Source organism: Thalia democratica, chromosome 1, assembly GCF_965202585.1.
Source record: "Thalia democratica chromosome 1, ktThaDemo2.hap1.1, whole genome shotgun sequence".
Classification (NCBI taxonomy): domain Eukaryota; kingdom Metazoa; phylum Chordata; class Thaliacea; order Salpida; family Salpidae; genus Thalia; species Thalia democratica.
In genome coordinates, this window is record NC_139165.1 from 106,923,019 (window position 1) to 106,944,249 (window position 21,231).

Genomic DNA, 21,231 nt, shown 5'->3' on the forward strand with positions numbered 1-21,231 from the left:
TTGACACATTAAAAAAAAATGTCAAATTTGCTGATTAAATTTATTTTAATGTTTTCAATTATCTATTTAGTTTTTATTTAGATTCCATTTTTCAAATATACTACATATTTTTGTTTCATAAAATGGACTTTAATTTAGACTTTAATTCTAAACACGCCTAAACACCGATAAATAACACAAAAAATAAAATAATGAAAATATTTACCGGCCGAAAACTATTTTTATTATTCTAAATTACCATCATATTGCTTTTTGTGCCAATTAATCACATTGTGGTTAAACAGCTGCATTTTTAATTTTAAATTGACAACAACTTAAGATATGCTTTTATTCTAAGTAACCACTAAACTTAATTTCACTAAATATTCTCATGATCTTGTATAAAGTTTAAAACTGTTTAAAATAAAATGTTTGTGTTTTAATTGCTCTCATAACATTTTTATACCATTAGAACCTAAAACGTTTTTATAAATTCTAACTTGTAAATAATTTTAAGTATGATGTAGTACATTCTGACATTATTTTAAAAATCAAATTCGTCATACCCAACTTTTTTTTTTTATTTTGCTTATATTTTTACTAGTTTTATTATCTGTGAAACAAAAATTGCACATGGTAATAATTTAAATACAAATTTAACAAGTTAAACTTCTTATTCTAGTTTTAGATTTAAAAAATTTCACCAAATATTTTATTACTTCATACTTAATGTTTGACGTTTAATAGTTTTATAGTAAACTTACTCAAAACTACAAGTATGACCAGCTACCCATGAGAACGACCTTAACATTATAAACGAATTATCGTGCCTGAGAAGCAGTTTTATTAAGTTTGCATATAACTTTAACATACAACTTTAGCATATGCTCTCTTTGTATTTTGTTGCATAACTACTCACATATAGTAGTATTATAATTCAAGTTTACTACAAAATAAAATAAAATGTTTCCAAACTAAGTTTAAATAGTTTTAATTGGTAGCAATTGCAATAAAATAGCAACTTCATGATAAATTTTGGTTAAGAGTAAGTGATAAGAGAAAATATGACCAAAGTAATTTTGTATATCAACTTTAAATAAATCTTTATAATGATGTATTAAGCTAAATAATTATTTTTTGCAACTTAATATTCATTGGCTAAATTGTCTTCAAATGTAATATAGTTCAAGAAACATTATAAAGTTTAACTTATTAAAAAGCAGTAAATTATTCGATGGCATTGGACATGATTCAAGTTTAACTTTAACTTTTATAAAATTAATTTATGTCAAAATAATGTTATCGTCAATTTCTTTTTTTTCAGCAAGTTAAACGATGGCAATGGATAGGAATCAACATGAAATTTATACGTATACTTTACATTAATGTCAAAATACTTCTATAGTTATCATGATTCAACTTATTTCAGCAAACGACTCGATGGCAATGGACATGATCCAGGACCAGCTTCCTCCTCCGGATTACAACTCGGATCTTCAGAATCAGATGAGGATGCAGAGTCACTTCCAGATCACTCCGAGTCAGATGGACGACCAGTTTTCACAGCATGGTAAGATTATATATTAGTTCTAAGTAACAACTAGTATAAAGTTCTACCAGTACTCTTTTTGTAGCATAGGGAGTCTATTTATTAGTTTTGTTATCACAATATGATGGTATTTTTCACAGCATGGTAAATTGGATATTGTTACTCTTCTTTTGTTATGTAAATTAATTAGTTTTCTCAACATAGTTAATTTACTTAATACTTAATACTTAATTGTGTACATGAGTTTCATGCTTACACAGCATGGTAAATTGGTTTATCAGTTCTAAACTAGTAAATAGATCTACATAGATTAGTCAGTTTTCACAGCATGGTAAGATTATATATTAGTTCCAAGTTACAGCTAGTATAAAGTTCTACCAGTACTCTTTTTGTAACATCAGTTTTCACAGCATGGTGAGTTTATATATTAGTTCTAAGTAACAACTAGTATATAGATTTATCACTACTGTTTTTGTAGCATCAGTTTTCACAGCATGGTAAATTTGATATTATTCCTCTTCATTTGTTATGTAAACTTATTAGTACTGTTTTCTCAACATAGTTAATTTACTTAATACTTGATTGTGTACATGAGTTTCATGCTTACATATATGGTAAATTGATTTATCAGTTCTAAACTAGTATATAGATCTACATAGGTTATTTAGTTTTCACAACATGGTAAGCTTTTATATTAATTCCAAGTCACTCCTATATATAGATTTATGTTTTTTCACAACATGGAGAGTGTGTTTATTGATCTGTTTTTTCGACATTTGTACAAACAAAATATTTAAATGTCAATCTACGAAGATTTTATAGAACAAAAATTTCCAAACAAACTTTAAGAAATTGTATATTTACATTTTAATACTCGTTAAATAATAATACTAAACTTACAAAGCCAATCTTTAAATTTTTTATAGAACAAAAGTTTCCAAACAAAATTTTTCTAGGAGACAAAATTTAAGACATTGTATGTTTATTTTTAATACTCACTAAATAAAAATTGAAAATTAAAAGTAAATACAACTAATAAAAACATGTAATAATATTTTTTTCACAAGAGATAATACTCTAGACATTATCACGTTTTCAAATTTTTTTAATGATAATTAAATAAAATTATGTTTTAAAATACAATATTAATAACAATAGTTTATATAAATATATATATATATATATATATAACAACAGTGTATATTTTTTTGCCACAGGTGACGACATGTTAGACATCATCACGTCACCGATGACCGACTTTGACCAATCGGGTGGCGAGTATTTGGGGAACTCCCTCCCCGGAAACAACGTGACGTCACACCTCACTCCCAGTGACGTCATATTGCAGGAGGGCAGCAACCCGTTCCTAAGCGACGCCGCCCAGCACATGAACAACTGACGTGATCAATGAAGAGATCATGGCAGCATAATCTGTTTGTGACGTCATAAATGAACTATCAAGCAACTATGACGTCATGAGTTGAAAATCTAACGTAATTATTTCCTTTTCATCAACACAATGTACTAGTATGACGTCATACATTTTTATGACCTCATACTTAGGTATGAAGTCATAAGGTTACTTTCCGTTCACCCTTTTTCAATGTTGTTTTCTAAAATCTTCTACAAAAAAATACTACTTGAGTAAAAATGTCAAACAAAAACACCAAATATGTGTACTGAAGTTATTCTTTTCATTTCCAAATTTGTTTTTTAATTTAATCTACTTTTTAAGTAAAATAAAAGTTTAAAACTGTCATAAGTACTTTAACTTTAATTTTGTGTTATAAGACAAATTAAACATGACTACAAACAAACTTAAGCTAGTTTTAACCAGTGACTTAATTTTTTCATAAAAAAATGTTTTTTATGTAATCAATTTGATAAAATAGTTTCTTATAAAAAGCTGTTACTTTGTTTTTCTTACAATTTTCTTTTAATTGCCATAAAAGTACTTGTTTATTTTTTCTTTGCGGTATCAACAGAAATTGATTGAAATTTAAATTTAAATCAATGCGAAAACCAAAACATAAGAGCTTTTTCAAGATTTTAATGAAAATCTTTTTTTTTTCTGTTCATAAATAATCAATAAACTTTGTTTATGCTTTAAAACCAACTGAGTTTAAACCGCTTTTGAATTAAAAATAATAATATTTGTTTCTGCGGTATCTTTTATGTTAAATTTCAACAACGACTTGATAATAAACAAGTCCAAGTTTAAGATCTAATGAAATTTTTCAAAAATATTATAACTTTAAAAATTCAAAAAAAAAAACTTCTGCCACGAATATAATTAACACAGCCTCGTTTGTGTAAAATTTTTAATTTTTTATTTTCGCTGCAAAATATTTCTTTTTAGTTCAAAATTAAGTATTCTGATACAGTTACTGTTACTTTTTATTTGAAAAATCTTAGTATTGTGATTGTTGGTATACAGTACATAACGAGAGCTCTACAGATCAAAATCGCTTTGAAAAGTTAACATTTTGTTTTTATTGTTCAATCACTTTAAAGTAAGCCAATATAACTCTTCTAAATTTAAATGAAAATTATAGAACTTCAGATAAACAGTTCAGCGATTCTAAGTTTGTATAAAAACTAGAGTTTCGCAATGGTATTACTACCAGTGCCCTCTAGTCAAAATAAACAGTCAAAATAAGCAGAACAACATTTTGTTGTTACAAATAAAACACAGGCTTTCAACTTACTCCTCCTTATTGAAATTGTGCTTTATTATTGGTCAACGTTTTGCTCTACTTTATTTGTTTTTTGTGATCTCAAATTATCAGCTTTTTGAACAAATGTGATCTCTATCAAAGCTCTCTCACTCAATTGTGCTAAATATTTTTTTTATTTTTAAATAACGTTTTTTTTTTTGTGGCAGGCTCAATGTTTTTTGTAATAAAATTTCTAATCAGCTTTGAACTTGTTGTTTGTTTTTTGTAAATATAAATATATTAAATAGTTTAAAGCTATATAAATATAAATGTATTAATAATGTAAATAGTTTAGAAACTTTATCTTTTTAAAAATTTGTTGTCATAAAGAACGTATATGTTTTACTTCTATTGTGGATATAAAAACTTTTACTAAAACTACATTAAATAAAATAATAATTAACTAGACACAACTAGATCTAAACTTTAAAGATTATATGTTTTAAAGAACATGTAGTTTTTGGTAGAATAGTAACATATACATAACATAAGATAATAAGATTAGTTATTCTAGATTATCTATGGGATAAGTAAAATAAGGTAAACAATTCTAAATGCTTAATTTAAGGTAATGTTTATACTACTACAAAATAAAATATTTCCATTTAAACATTTATTTATTTTTTTAACATTTTCAAAGATGCAGTCCAAGTTCTTTCAAAGCGAAAACATCTCTACACGAAACTTTAATTATAAATAAAAAAATTACACTATACTTAAAAGTAACTCTGTAAAGTTATCTTATAATTTTAACAGTTTTTTATCCCTGGTGTCCAAGACAATGCTAACCCTTTTGTGAACTATTAAATTTTTAGTAATAACAAAATTGTTGTAATGACATAGTATTACTCTACTGTCTTTGACCTAAAAAATGGCATTTTTATATATTTCACAAGTCCTTTCGTTTTATAAAAAACATTTTCTGCTGTTATATATCAGAATGGGTTTGGCATTGTTTTTAAGATTTTTTTTCTGACTTTTTAACAGATTATCTTAAGTTTAAGTTTTCATGCCCCTTTTTAATAAATACATAAATTTAATGTTGGAAAATGTTTAAAATGTTACAATATTACTGAAATTTTCTTTTTATTTAGGTTTTATTTTAACTTTTAATGCTTATAGATTCATATTTCAATTCATAGCAAAGAGAAAGACTTATATTTGTATACATCTAAATAAATATAAACAAAATATTGAATAGCTCGATCTAACTACGCATGCTAGCTATTAACGTCTTGCCTTTTAGTAAATACAACTTTAAATCAACAAATCAAAAAAAAATCCTTCTATTTAAACTTAAACTTCTGCCACAAATATAATTAACACAGCCTCGTTTGTGTAAAATTTTTAAATTTCGCTGCAAAATATTTCTTTTTAGTTCAAAATTAAGTATTCTGATACAGTTACTGTTACTTTTTATTTGAAAAATCTTAGTATTGTGATTGTTGGTATACTGTACAAAACGAGAGCTCTACAGATCAAAATCGCTTTGAAAAGTTAACACTTTGTTGTTATTATTCAATCAGTTTGAAGTAATCCAATATAACTCTGCTCAATAAAAAACTTTTAAGAATTTCAGATTAACAATTCAGTGTAGAAACTAGAGTTTCGCAATGGTATTACTACCAGTGCTCTCTAGTCAAAATAAACAGAACAGCATTTTGTTGTTACAAACAAAACACAGGCTTACAACTTACTGCTCTTTATTGAAATTGTGCTTTATTATCTGTCAACGTTTTGCTCTACTTTATTTGTTTTAATGATCTCAAATTATAACCTTTTTGAACAAATGTGATCTCTATCAAAGCTCTCTCACTCAATTGTGCTAAATATTTTTTTATTTTTAAATAACGTTTTTTTTTGTGGCTGGCTCAATGTTTTTTGTAATAAAATTTCTACTCAGCTTTGAACTAGTTGTTTGTTTTTTGTAAATATAAATATATTAAATAATTTAAACCTATATAAATATAAATGTATTAATAATGTAAATAGTTTAGAAACTTTATCTTTTTAAAAATTTGTTGTCATAAAGAACGTATATGTTTTACTTCTATTGTGTATATAAAAACTTTTACTAAAACTACATTAAATAAAATAATAATTAATTAGACACAACTAGATCTAAACTTTAAAGATTATATGTTTTAAAGAACATGTAGTTTTTGGTAGAATAGTAACATATACATAACATAAGATAATAAGATTAGTTATTCTAGATTTTCTATGGGATAAGTAAAATAAGGTAAACAATTCTAAATGCTTAATTTAAGGTAATGTTTATACTACTACAAAATAAAATATTTCCATTTAAACATTTATTTATTTTTTTAACATTTTTAAAGATGCAGTCCAAGTTCTTTCAAAGCGAAAACATCTCTACACGAAACTTTAATTATAAATAAAAAAATTACACTATACTTAAAAGTAACTCTGTAAAGTTGTCTTATAATTTTAACAGTTTTTTATCCCTGGTGTCCAAGACAATGCTAACCCTTTTGTGAACTATTAAATTTTTAGTAATAACAAAATTGTTGTAATGACATAGTATTACTCTACTGTCTTTGACCTAAAAAATGGCATTTTTATATATTTCACAAGTCCTTTCGTTTTATAAAAAAACATTTTCTGCTGTTATATATCAGAATGGGTTTGGCATTGTTTTTAAGATTTTTTTTCTGACTTTTTAACAGATTTTCTTAAGTTTAAGTTTTCATGCCTCTTTTTAGTAAATACATAAATTTAATGTTGGAAAATGTTTAAAATGTTACAATATTACTGAAATTTTCTTTTTATTTAGGTTTTATTTTAACTTTTAGTGCTTATAGATACATATTTCAATTCATAGCAAAGAGAAAGACTTAAATATTCGTATACATCTAAATAAATATAAACAAAATATTGAAAAACTCGATCTAACTACGCATGCTAACTATTAACGTCTTGCCTTTTAGTAAATACAACATTTTCACAACAACATAACTTTTTTTATAAGTTACATAAATTCATTTTGTATTAAATGTTTTATTGGTGATAATGTAAGTAAACGCTGAAATCAATTCAAATTTGCTGTTAAAATATACTTTATTATGAATTCATTAAAAAAATTTAAACAAAAATTCATTAAATACGACAGCCTGCAAAGCTTTTAGATATAAATTTTCACTACCTAACTGTTTGACCATTGATAAAATTGCCCCTATTTTTTTTAATACTATTTATTTTTAGCAAAATCACAAACATGTATGAAAATTTAATATTCAACAAGATAAACAAGATAAAAATTAATAAACAACAGATTATTCTGCATGCTAACCTGTCTTTGCATTATGTATGTTTTAAAAATATATTAATACCATCGAATTACTTCTAAATATATAAAGACAAAGCTGTAAACTATTGTTTCATATTTTAATAGTTAGTATTACAATATAAGCTTTATATAAAATTTATTTCAGTAAAATTTTTAAAATAAACCAGTAATTAATGAAATATTTTATGAACTAACACAGGGGTCGGCAAACTGCGGCCCGCGGGCCAATTGCGGCCCGCGAAGGGTAAATCTGCGGCCCGCGAGCACGTTATTTTTTTGAATGAAATGCGGCCCGCGAAAGAAAATTTTGTGGCCCGCGAGCATGTAAAAGTGGCCCGCTGAGCAAAAATATTTTTCAAATAAAATTTTTTTCGGTAATTCGATTTAATTTGTTTAGTTTGGTTTTAAGTCTCTGTATAACACTAAAAAATAATTAGAAGAAGTTACTGCTTTAATTTAAAAATGTGAAAAAGACAGATTAGCATTCTAACAGGATATTTTTCTGAGTTTCATAAAAACTTCTATTTTACAACAGCAAGTAATTATCTGAAAAAAGAGTGCTTGAATTTATTAAGTTAGTTATATTATACCTATTTATCAAATAAACTAAATGCAAGTGTTTTCCATTTTGTACAAAAGTAATGCACAGTAATTAACTAAAGTGTCATTTCTTTATAGCTTAGATATTTTTTCCAATATTTTTTATACCTAAGTTTCTTTTATATATTTTTTATTTGTAAATATTATGTTTTAGTGTAAAAACATTTAAAATAACATAGTAATAAGAAAAAAAGGTTTATTTAAGTTTTGTTTTGACACATTTTAATTTTTTAAAAGTTTTGTTTGCACTTGAACTAATTTATATGCACACCAACTTAAAACAATGCTCATATTTTAAACCACCTTTTATAAAATACTTTAGTTAGTTTAAGTTTAGTTTATGCATAATTTTCTAAGTTTGTTTTTTCTTCATGTAATATCTTAATTTGTACAGACACAATTAAAACAATATATATGACATAAACTAATATAGTTTTTGTTAGGTATCAATTTCATTTTTCAAATATTGATTTTGTCAAACTAAGTTAACTTTTATGCTTTGCATATCAATACAAACATTTGCTGTTTTTTGGAGCTACATATTTAATATGAACTAGACTTAGGGATAGTTTATAAACATTGACACACACTCAGACTATAACTATTTGAAGGCTAATCTCAGGCTAACTAAGTCATTTTATAAGTTTTTGGCTAGAATTTTTTTTTGTATACAAAAATATCAGGAATGTTTTTGTTAATTCAGGCTGGCTTTTTTGCTTAAAAGAGTGGCAAATTAAACTTATGATGTAATATTTGCTCAACCCAAAGTGTTAGTTTCAGTTATAATATATGTTATAATATATCAAGTTCAAGCTTTGAACTTGAAAATTTATGGTTAAAAATTCTGGAAAAAAACTTGAATTTGAGAATTTTTGAAAAAGCCTGGAGTTTCAAACAATTTTTACATGTAAAGTAGTGAAAATTCGATTTGACACAAAAAGTTTAGCAAATAAACATTTCTTTATTAAAAAATATACTAAAGTAGCTTAACAGTGTTTTTAATATTGATATACTTTATAAGACACTTTTTAAACTTTAATTAAACTTTATACTAAAAATAAAAAAGGAATTGTACTTCTAAAAACTTTTGGTGCATTGCACCTTTACTTGTAAAATTTCACCGATTGTTGTGCTTCGTGTTTGAACTAAACCAAGAAATTATACTAAAGTGTCAAAGTTAAAAAAACATCTCTAATAAAAATTTTCAGATGAGCAATAGTTTTTCTATCAGTGCTCTTATCTTAACATATTGATTAAAGTCATAATTTGATTTATGCGACTTTATAACCTTAATGCATTTCCTAAATAGGACTTTTTGTTGTCATTAAAGAAACAAACAAAAGTTTTTCATTACTGCCAACAAAATTCTTTGAAAAAGTTTTCAATTATAAACGGTATCTCATTATTAATAATAAATTTTGCTACTTTATAACTTGCCTTAACAACTTTTTTCTGATAATTCTGTAGTTACTGAAGATAATCATGTGCTTTGTTAGAACTGACTTTGGTGATTTGTTTTTTTATCGTTTCTCGCAATAACTCTTAACTAACGATTTTTTTGTTGCTCGTTTTTTATTTTACAACTAATATTTTTAAATTCTTATTGCAGATAAAGAATTGCTGTAATACTTAAAAAAAAAGAGGTTTTTCTCTTCGCTAATGACTCAATTAAGTTTTATACTTTTGTTAAAAATGTTAAAGAAAGTTAATTGTCCATTCCAGCTGACTTTTATTTTTTTGGCATGTAATTTGTTTCATGTTAATAAGTTTCGTTATTTCTTTATGTTGTGAACTTTGTTTTAACTAGGTTGCTACACGAACAGGCTATTTTAAAAGCTTGAAAACTCATATGTGTGAGAAACTTATATTTCAAACACTTAAAATAAATCTTAGAATTCCCAGAATTTTTTTATGACTGTAGTGTAGTTTACTAATTGTAGTTTTTTCTTGTTTTTTTACACTTTGTGTACTTTTTAATGATGATGACATTTTTACTAGGTACTTGAGCTTGATTTACAACGATTTACTAGCTTTTTAAACTTTTAATAAACTTAGGCTGGTTTGATACAACTCAGACATTTTTACTTTTTAAGTGACAACCATGTAAAAGACTAGTTACTAATGAGATATTTTATTTAAGTATTCGAGAATTAATTATGTTAAAGAATTTGTTCTAGCTTTCTATAATACAAACAGGTATTATTTTTATTAAATTAATTAATTAATTTTTTAATGAATGAAAACTATTTAACACGCAAAAACTTTTTTTTGAAGTTAATATTCTTAGAAATATGAAAAAAAGGGTTGATAATATAAGAAATTTATAAAAGTAACTAATAAGTTGTCTTTCAAGTTTGGTTTTTATAGAGAGTTAAATTGTATGTAAAACTACAAAAGTATTAAATTTAACTTAGTAAGTGCTTATGAAAGTACATAGTTTATTAACACTTAAGTATATTAGTCAATGTAAATTTTATTCTAATTTAATTTAATTTAAATAGTCATTTTATGTATAGCTAAAAGTTATTTAAAATGATAAGGTGAATAAAAGTAAAACTTTTCTCTAGTGTGACTAAAACTAAAACCAAAAGATTATTCAAATGTCACTAAAACTAAAACTGCGGCCCGCAAAGACTTTGTAAACTTGAAATTTGGCCCGCGACCACCAACTGCCTGCCGACCCCTGAACTAACAAGACGACTATAAATTATTAATTACAACTAAACTTTGATTTATATCAACTAGGATTGCTAAAACCTTATCGCAACAACTGGGTATGTTATCCAAGCGGTGCTGTGTATAAAAATATAAATAGTATTATTATACATAAAAAATACTATAAATTCTGCTTCTCAAGTTTTTAGTTTTTTAAGCTTAATTTGTTAAATACAAATGAAATACTTTCAACGTTTATTTAATCATTTTATGAACGTAAAGTAATTACAAACGCTAGATTAACAAAAGCTCTAAATATTTCAATTTTTTATTATTTATTATCAATAAATCAGAACACTTAAGTTACCACAGTCTTTATTTTTTACTAGGGATTTGTAGTATTAAAATAAGATTGCAATTTTTGTCAAACAAACAAAAGACGAACCGAAATATTTATCTAAAAATTAACGTTAAATACTATACAAAATTTTAGTTTACATCTACATAAAAATCATGTGTTAACCTTTTTGTTAGTAAGTTAAAACCAAAAACAGTTTATATACAGTTGACTTTATTTAATAATATAAATTAGAAGCAGAGTAACTATTATCAACATTCTTTATGCTTAAAATAAGTTTAAATTAGCACAAGTATTACAACTCGGAATAAACAACTTACAGTTTATGGTTACTGATAGTCTGTTTGTAAATAATGCCTAAGAAAAGTTTTATAACTTAAAAAAGAAATGAACGTAAAGTAACGGAAATAAAACAAATACAAATAAAATTAGCTATCAATTTGATTGTTAGTGAAAAGTAGTCCTAATTTATGAATTACTACTTTTTAGTTTTAAAAGTCTAGTATAGGGGTCGAAATAGAAGGCTTTTATTAAATTCACAAAACTTACTGAAAACATTACTACAAAATTCTATAAGTTTTACTTTAACAAAGATATACAACGCATATAACAGCAAATGTGTAACAAATAAAAACAGAGTAAAAGGCAGTTTATTCACAAAGAAAAAAATTAATATTTTTTTTTAAGTTTTAGCTTGTTTATTCTGAAATATTTTTTTTTATTTTGAAAGGTATGTTGCTTTTAAACAACTGTTTGACGAGCAGTACCTCAATACATAACCGAGTGTTTGAAATTACGGAGATCGGCAATATTTTGCTAAAAATCCGGTCAGCGAAGTACACTTTTGTAAATATATATCCAGCTATTTATACAAGGCTGTCAACTGTAAACTCCAAATAAGTTTAGAAAAAAATCAATAAAATGACGAACAACAAGGTTTACGTGTTTTTCTTCTAAAAAGTATAAAGTTTTTTTTTATGACGCACTTTTGATCTATTTTTATTAGCATGATTCATGATAAGTTTTTATACAATTTTTTTTGACAAAAAACGTTAGTCTCATATCCCTTTACAACGATAAACGTTTATAAGCCTTAAAATAAACAATTAATTAAGGCAAAATAAACCTTAATTATTTTTATCGTACCCTGGACAAGAAGTTAAAAGATATCCATTATGTGCGACTCGATAAACGAAAGGTTCTTCGTGCACCAGGTCCTAGGACCATGTATTTTGAGCATCTTTTTACGTCGTTAAATAAACTATACATATCAGAAGTATAACAATGTATGTGCGTTTTTCGTGCTTTTAAAACTATCAAATATGAATATAGTAAGCAAAATTTTTGGAATAATAAAAGTTTTATTTAAGTACTTACTAACTTTTAATGAAATCTATTTCACTTTAATATTTCTTTTAACAAACTCAGTTAACTTACAAGCAATTGTTTCTTATCAAATGACGTTGTATTGTAATAACGATTTTATAATTCAATAAGTTTTAATTATTTTAGTGTGAAAAAATTATGTTTTGGGTTTTAAAACATTAAACTTAAAGAATTAAACTAGTTTTTTGGAAAACAATGCTTATTTCAGTAGATATTAAAGGACTATTTAAGCTTATGAACTTTTTACGTTATTTTCATCATTTTTTCCTTTAAATTAAATAAACTGTATTCATAACTCATATTGTTTATAAAACGAATCAAATAAGTGTTTTAAATGTTTGGTCCAAGGACCTGGTATACAAAAAACCATTTGGTTATCGAGTTATTCACCATACAGTCTAACATCTTGTTCAGAACACCAACACTTTAAGTTAAGTTAAAATGTCAATAACTGCTTCTTTTCTATAAAACATATAATCTTTTATTGAAGTTGTTTGTGAAAAATTAAACTAAACTAACTAATTGCAATTAAACGATAAAATTTTAACAAATTTACCTAAGAAAAATTACGTAGTGAGTATTTTACCTAGTTTTATCCCGAACAAGACGTAATATTGTATCCAATTAGTGTAGGACTCGGTAACCGATTTTTTTTTTCTTTTGGCCAAATTTATTTTGAACACTGTTTTTTGTCGTTCAATTAACTAATTGTAAAATATTAAATTTAGATGTTTATCTCTGACGTTAAATAAACATAATATACATTATTGTTTTAGCTTTTATTTGCTTTAAACAAATATTTAAAATTAAAAGTATTATTTAATACCACTTATATTTATTATCTCAAGTTATTACTTTTTATTTAGTCTTTACCATCAATTACGTTTTTTAAAGTTATTAATCAGCATTTATACGTTAAAATCGTTCTATTTTAATTTGTTGCATTACCATAATGAAAAACGTTAATTTGTTTGATTCAAAGTTTTTCCTTTAACGTTTGATTCTTTGTTTAATAAACTTCAAGTATATATACTGTATGAATGCGCTTTGAATGACCAGACGAATTTCGAAATATTCAAAAGTACATTTTCGATGGTCAACAAAAATTTGCCCATGGCTGTTCAAGCGTGCAATTATATTTGCTAAGCAATATTAATAAAATTATATAATATACCTATATTAATATTTTTTGAAGTATAATTTATTTTATGTTTATAATAAACAGTGTAAAAAGTTGAAACGTTTTGTAAAATGAGGACTTTTCATTGTGATATTTTAAGAATATCTCTAAAATGTTTAACTTTTGTTTTTAAACTATAGTAAAGCTCAATACATACAATAAAAGTAGTAAATTTTTACAATAAAACTGAAATGATAAGTTAGAGTTTTAATATTCTTTATATAAGTAAGTTAATTAAGTTTGTTAACCAAGTCCCTTAAATTTGCTCATTTATTATAAGTTGTTTCAGTTAAACTTTTACCATCACTTCAATCATCGAAGAGCAAAGTTATTTTTTAATTTTCACTAACCAAGTTTAGTTACCAAATAGTCATTAGGGTAAAAAATCAATAGTTACAATAAGTTTTGATTCAATAGTGAGTGTCTTAAGCTTTGTTAAAAATTTAAGACCATTAAAATTAGAAGACATGATCATATCTGTCATTGATGAAGAAGTAAATGTAACTATAACTTTATTTATTCCAGTCAAATATAGCTTAACAGAATTCTATATAAATAATACCTATAAAAGATTCTTTCCCTTAAAAATTTCTTGATGATATTTGAAATTTGATTTATTTTTCCAAAATGCATCTAAGATATCCAAAAATTTTGATGAACTTCACTCATCGGTTGTAAATGTTTGCCCTTCTTTAAAATGATTTTTATAATTTCAATAAATTTTGTGGGCGTCAGTTGGGGACTTAGTAGCTTTGAAGACTTTTTGATTTGTACAGTCAAAACCAAGTGGTCGCCTGATATGCACAAAAACTTGCTTATAGATAAGAGTTTGATTTCAGTAAAATCCTTTTAAAATAAAAAAGAAGCTCATTTTTCTCAAAATGCCGATCTAAAATGTATCTTTACACTAGTTATAAAATAAAATTCTTTTAGTTTACTACAAATGATGCTACAAACCTCTGATATATTGCTTGTGTCATACTTTTATTGATTTTAAAGTTAATCATACTTGGATCATAAAAAATTACAATTATTTTAATTTTGTTAAATTTGTTGGAATTTTAGTGTAGTTTATACATAATAAAAAAAACGTAACACATTTACTATTTATACTATTTATAGGTAAAAATTTATAGGTATACTATTTATAGGATTTATAAAGCTTTGACATAACTTATGAAAAAACCCGACGATGTCCCACAATAATCAGAGAATCAAATACTTGAGGATTCCAACTAAACTTCAAGAGCAGTCCTTTGCAAAAAAACATTCTGTTGGCTTTCCCATCAGGTAAACAAAAACAAAACAATTTTAGATATTTTTAAAATCACAGAAAGTTTGTTTCAAAAAACGTACTAAAGTTGCTTGATAATTCAAAATTATAAAAACATTTCTTTAAAACAACTTTAAACAACATCACTTCTGGTCACTAAATATACCTAAAGTAATTTACTATTATAAAAGTAATTAGGGTTTGGCGAATCGCGGTCCCCCAACCAATCGCTGTTTTATTTTAATTTTAACCATTTATTGGGATTTAGCCCGCTTCGGTCTTATTTTTTAAATCTGCACTAGATATTCCGTGATTTAAAATAAAAAGCACAAAAAAAGCGATCTTCAGTATACATAATGGAAAAATTTATATTAAGACTAAATATTAAGGTGTCTGGCAGCTAAAACGTTTTCTTTTTCTTTTCAATAACTTGCCTAACTGCTTTATATATTAACAAATCCCAGCAAAATTCTGCTTTATACAGTACTAATTATTTATCTTAATCATGGCTCCCCAAACTTTTTTACATATGGCTCCCTTAAAAGATATAAAAAAAAGCTATGGCCCCTCCGACTAAATTTTTCAAAAACTACCATTAAATACTTTTAAGACCATTATTTTTTTATGCTATTCACCAACCTACTTAGAATATTCAAGAGTTTTCCATGCTTATTTTATGCTTATTTTGTAAAGGTCACTTTTTAAGAAATTTACGACCCTTCAACAACACTTCTAAACAAACTACTCTCAAATATCTCCATTAGTTTTTTATTTCGGTTTTTATCACTAACTATAAAACACCTTGTGTAAATTTCAAATTATGGCCCCTTTTACAGCTTGTGGCCTTCTAAATTTTTAAAATTTAATTTTAAAATATTTAGAATTAGTTCCAAAATTACCCATAAATACACCTGAAATCTTTTTTTTTTTGCTCCTCACCATCAACTCCAAGGTATCTATTGTCATTTTCAAACTATTACCTCATGACTAGGAAACCTTAATATATATATGTAAATTTTTGCTGCAGTCTAAAAAAATATAAGTTAAGTTTATTATAGCTTTAGATATAAAGATTTAAACTTCTTAAGTTTCTGTATACTTATCCTCTTAATAAGCCCCTTTCAATGAACTTTAAGATTTATAGTTTGAAAACTTTAGATATGAAAATTTTAGATATAAAGATTTAAACTTCTTAAGTTTCTGTATACTTATCCTCTTAATAAGCCCCTTTCAATGAACTTTAAGATTTATAGTTTGAAAATTTTAATCATCTTATTGAATTAAAAGTTAATACATTTTTTCACTAACATATTTTAGTTTCAAGTTCACACTAGCTGTTGAAACAACTTTTTCATTTAAATAAACTCATGTTAGTTTATAAATTGGAAAAATGTAATGTTTTACATAAACATTTTTCTACATTAATTTTATTTTTAAGGTAATTAGTGTTTTGATGCCAAGTTAAGACTCAAGTTTACAATAAGTAGTTTAAAAGTGAAATAGTTAATTTTTTGTACTAATCTTAGTAAGTTAGGTTCACGTATTATTTTAATACGTACATGTTTTTGTTGTTTTATATATAGTTGTTGTAATAGCTTTGATTATAAATTTTCAGCGTAAAGACTATTTTTTACTAAAACAAAACTTTAATATGTATAATTCTTTTTGCAAAAAGTCTGTGGATGTTATGTATATGTAAATTGTAAGATGTTGTTCTAGTTTAAAACTTAGCACCTTAAAAAAACAAAAATGATTTTTTAATAAAGTTATTTTACTTACTTTAGACACCATTTAAAAAAGTAAGCTTTTAAAAAACTAGCAAACTGTTTCTTTAAATTACAGTTTAATGAAGTTTTCTAGTTGGTAGGAAAAACTATAATTAAATTTAAACTGACAGTAATATAAGTAATTTTTGGCAACTACTTTCTAAAAAAATCTATAATTAAAACAATACTATTTTCAAATATATTTTTAGGGTAATTTATCTAATTACATTATACAATCTTTTAGAGTTATTTTATTTCATTACATAAAATACTTTGATATCTCAGGCTCATAATAACTGTAAAGCTTTTTAAAACCAAAGTAGCTTTTATAAGTTTATAAAATTGGGCCCCAATCAAACTAGGTTGTTTAATTTTCTTTATTTACTAACATTTAAGATTTTGTTCTGTTTTAATAAATTTCTTTGTAGAAAAAACTTGGTAGAGTTATAAACATATTGAAAAAAAATATTAACTTGAATAAAACTTATTTATATCCTTTTAAAACTTTACCTCTACCATTTTAGTAACATACAATATAAAACACAAAACTGATTGCTTGTAAATATAAAAGTTTAAAATATTTTTATTTAAGGCTAAAACTTTAAGCACTTATTGTTTAAGTAAGCCATGTAAATAGTCGTTTTAAAAGTATATTGTTAAACTCAGGTTTTAGTTTTATTTATAAAAGTGTTTCCAAACTCTTTTTCATAATACTTAAATTGAAATTTTTAAAATAAGTCTCAGCTTTATAGTTCGGTATATATATATATATGTTACAGAATTAAATTAACTTGGTCAATTTTCACTTAGCCCATATAAAGGGCTTTAACAACTTATTGTGCAAGCTGTAAAGTTCCAAATTAATAGTACATAATACTATGTCACTACTTGAATTCCGTCATAATTATTTTTCTGTTTGTTTAACTTGTTTACTAGTGTTTACTAGTTATTCATTTCAAAATCTTAATAGCCCAGTATTTATTTTTATGAAACATGTGTACTTTTTATTTTGAACTTTAAATTTTAATTAAATATAAATAAACTAAAGTTTAGTTTTTCTCTTCCCGTTATTATTCCCTGATAACCAAAACCGCCCTTAAAGGTCGGATTTTATAAGATAATAGTTTAAAACAACATTAATATAAAAATATAAATTTATTTTTAATTAGTAATTTTACAATTTTTTTAAATATGAACATGAAGAAAAAATGGTTTAATTTTACTGTATTTGTTCTTTACATAATCTTAACATCTAGTATTTTTTATATTATCCGCATAAAATAGTTCTTAACAATAAATAACCATATTTTTTAAGACGATAAAGTTTCTCAACCAATCACCAAGTAGAAATTCTTACTACACAACAACATCAAACACCAAGGTCAGTTTTTTTTGTTTTTTTGTTATCATTGTTTTTAACATGTATACCGGTAAATCGACGTTTTATTTTGATTAACACTTCTTGCTTCCTAATATTTGTTTCTAACTTTTATTCTATTTTTCATACAACGATTTAATAGTTTTGTTGTTATGTAACGGTGTTTCTCCTAATATTTACTGAGTCTTTAAAATTGAGAAAAGTAAATATTTTTTTTGGATTTTAAGAATTTATTTTTTGACAATTTTTTAATATGTTTGGGCTAGGTAGGTTAAGAATCACGGTATAGAAAATTAAAAATTAAAAAAGCTTTTGTAAAATTTTCTGACTCTATACTTTACATAAATAAAAAGTTCTAATTATAGAAATTCAATAGTGCATTTTTTTCCTTGTAATATACAATACTATATCTATATAATAGTATACTATATCTAAAACAAATTATTTTTGAATTAGTGGTGACTATACTTCTTAAGTTAAAATGTGTTCTTTTGTTAAATTGAATTTTTATATACCATATGGTTTTTTTTAATTATTAGCGTTTTTTAATTTTGTTTACTTTTACTTTCATTTATACAAGTTTTACTTTCTGTAAGCTGCGAAACCAAGGCGCTTCTGATTTGATAAAACTTTATTTGTCTTTATATTATAAAACATTTAACTTATATTTAAAATGTTTGAGTTAGGTTTAGTAGGGTCAATGGTTAAGTTAATTTAAAATTTTGCGTAAAAATAATATGGGTAGTAGAATAAATTTTTCTAATGTACTGCTGTATTACGTTATTTCTTTTGTTCAATATTATGATTGAAACAAGTTTTGTTGGTTCGTGGAGGTAATTCCCCGAATATTCTCTGAGTCAGCAAAATAAAAAATATGTTTTTTCTGATGTTTTTATTTTTAGTTACTATAAATTTTTTTTTTGAATGATTTTTAATATGATTAGGTAAGGTGGGTTAGGAATAAGGGTATATAAAAATATATTGAAATTTTGCTGACTTAGCAAATTCTAGGGGAAACACCTCCGCATTACAACCAGACCCGGTTGAAATCTTCCAAAACCATACGGCTACAGCCGACTAAGGTCTCTTGATTAAGTTACTTGAAGTAATAAATTAAAGCATCTTAGCCAAGTAAATTCATATGTACTGTTGCAGTAATTGAAAAAAAAACTATTTTACTTTATCAAAATTTTAGCTTTTTTAATTGTTTTTTTTTTTCTTTTTTAGTGGCTAACAGATAAAGGTAAATATTCTAAACTTGAAGTGACATTGTTTAGGAATAAAAATTTGAATTTAATATTATTGTTATTATTTTTATTGTTTATTATTTCTCTTTTAGTAAACACCAAGTTGATGAAATGCATTGTTTAAGACTTAATACTATAGTAGCTTAGTATACTATATTTATTTAGTTAATTCTACACATAAGCTATTTACTTGTTGAATATTTTTTTATTGTTGATAAGTTTTAATTCTATGTTGTATGTGTTTAATTGCTATTTTTACTTTGAAAAGTAAATGATGTGTAATTTTTAAAGTTTGGATTTAAAATTTATAGGGTGTTTTTGTTTTTATAATTAAAACTTAAGCAACAAGTGCTATGTTTGTTCATGAATCTTTATAAAACATAATTGAAAAACAAATAAAAAAACTATTTCTGTTTACCTAATTTTAAAAACCATCTTATAAATTTTTCAAGTTTTATAGTTAAAAAGCGCTTTTTGTAACAATTTTTTGTAAGGCTACTTGAGATATGCGGTTTAGATTTTTAGTCATAAAAATAGGTTTTGAAAAAAAAAGTGTTATTTTTCCAGTAACAAACTCTTAATAGTATTTCTCAATAAAAGAATAATTCTACAATACAAAATAAAAAAATAAATATGATTATTAATTTTTAACTAAAAATTAACAACATTTCATTCTTTATTTTCTACTTAATTGCACATTTCTAAATTCATTGCCTTTACGCATACTGTTTCTTTTCTAATTCTACTTTTTGCTATGTTTAGAAAACATTTATAGTGAGTATACTCTTTACATAACTGAAATGCTTTTTTGATTACTTTTTAATAAACTTTCACTGCATATCGTCAGTGAAATCAATTGTCATATTATTTTAGTATTTTCTAATATTTCGAATATATTACAATAAAGTTATGTAGGAATTATTTACAAACTTGAAAAAAAAATATGATATTTTGTTGTGCATGGCTAAAACAATTTAAAATAAACCTCAAACGGCATTTGTAATATCTTTTTTCATGTTTAGCTTTTATATGCGCGTATTTTGATACTTAAAATCTTAAATTTTAAACCTTATGTATTGTAAAACACTCTTAAAAATAAAACTTAATACATAAAACTTGCACCTTACTCTTGTTAAAGACATTACAGCTCAGCTATTACTATATTCATTGCTATGTGTACTAAAATAAACTTAAAAAATGAGCTTAAAACTTATTGTTATAATTCTGTATAAAACTTTAAAAATAAATATATATAAGTTTTACTATCAAAAGTTTCAACAAATTTTTAGAAAACTGAGCCAGATTTTTTACAACTTAAGGAAAATATACTTATGACTTCAAAATATATGGATAAAATCGCTGTTGATATAAAAATATTGTAGAACAAAATAATTTATTTCTTAAATTCAGAAAAATTGAAATGTTAAATCATTTTATACTTTTAACAATCAACTCTACACAACCATAGTATTTAATTAAATTGAATTTTCTATTTACAATGAATATAGTTATTTATCAAAGATCAATAATTATATAATGTTAATACTTTATTTTATAGAAAATAGTTTGGAAATTTGTAGCATAAGTAACCATAGGTTTATTTTGTACTAATTTGGTAGTATCATAACATAAATTTGTTGAATATAAGCTAACTGCTTTAAAGCATGTTTACCATAAAATAACATTTTTTGTTTATAGCTGCTTAGCAAAAGGAATGTTTTTATTTTTAATATATAAGAGTTTGGTTTAGTTGTTTTTTTTTCGGAATATTTTGTTATGCAAATAAACAAAATCATTAATATATATAGTATTCAATTTTATTGATATTAAAAA

General features: G+C 24.6%; 1 protein-coding gene across 2 annotated transcripts in view; it reads left to right on the forward strand.

The window, feature by feature from the left end:
* LOC145832421 (uncharacterized) overlaps positions 1-3,639 on the forward strand; it is a 40,781-nt gene extending 37,142 nt beyond the window's left edge. For both annotated transcript variants that reach the window (XM_082939739.1, XM_082939746.1), the window contains exons 12-13: positions 1,409-1,549; positions 2,746-3,639. In XM_082939739.1, the coding sequence (XP_082795865.1) occupies positions 1,409-1,549; positions 2,746-2,927 (323 nt within the window). In that variant the 3' untranslated portion in view covers positions 2,928-3,639. The remainder of the gene's footprint in view (positions 1-1,408; positions 1,550-2,745) is intronic.
* Positions 3,640-21,231: the final 17,592 nt, after the last annotated feature.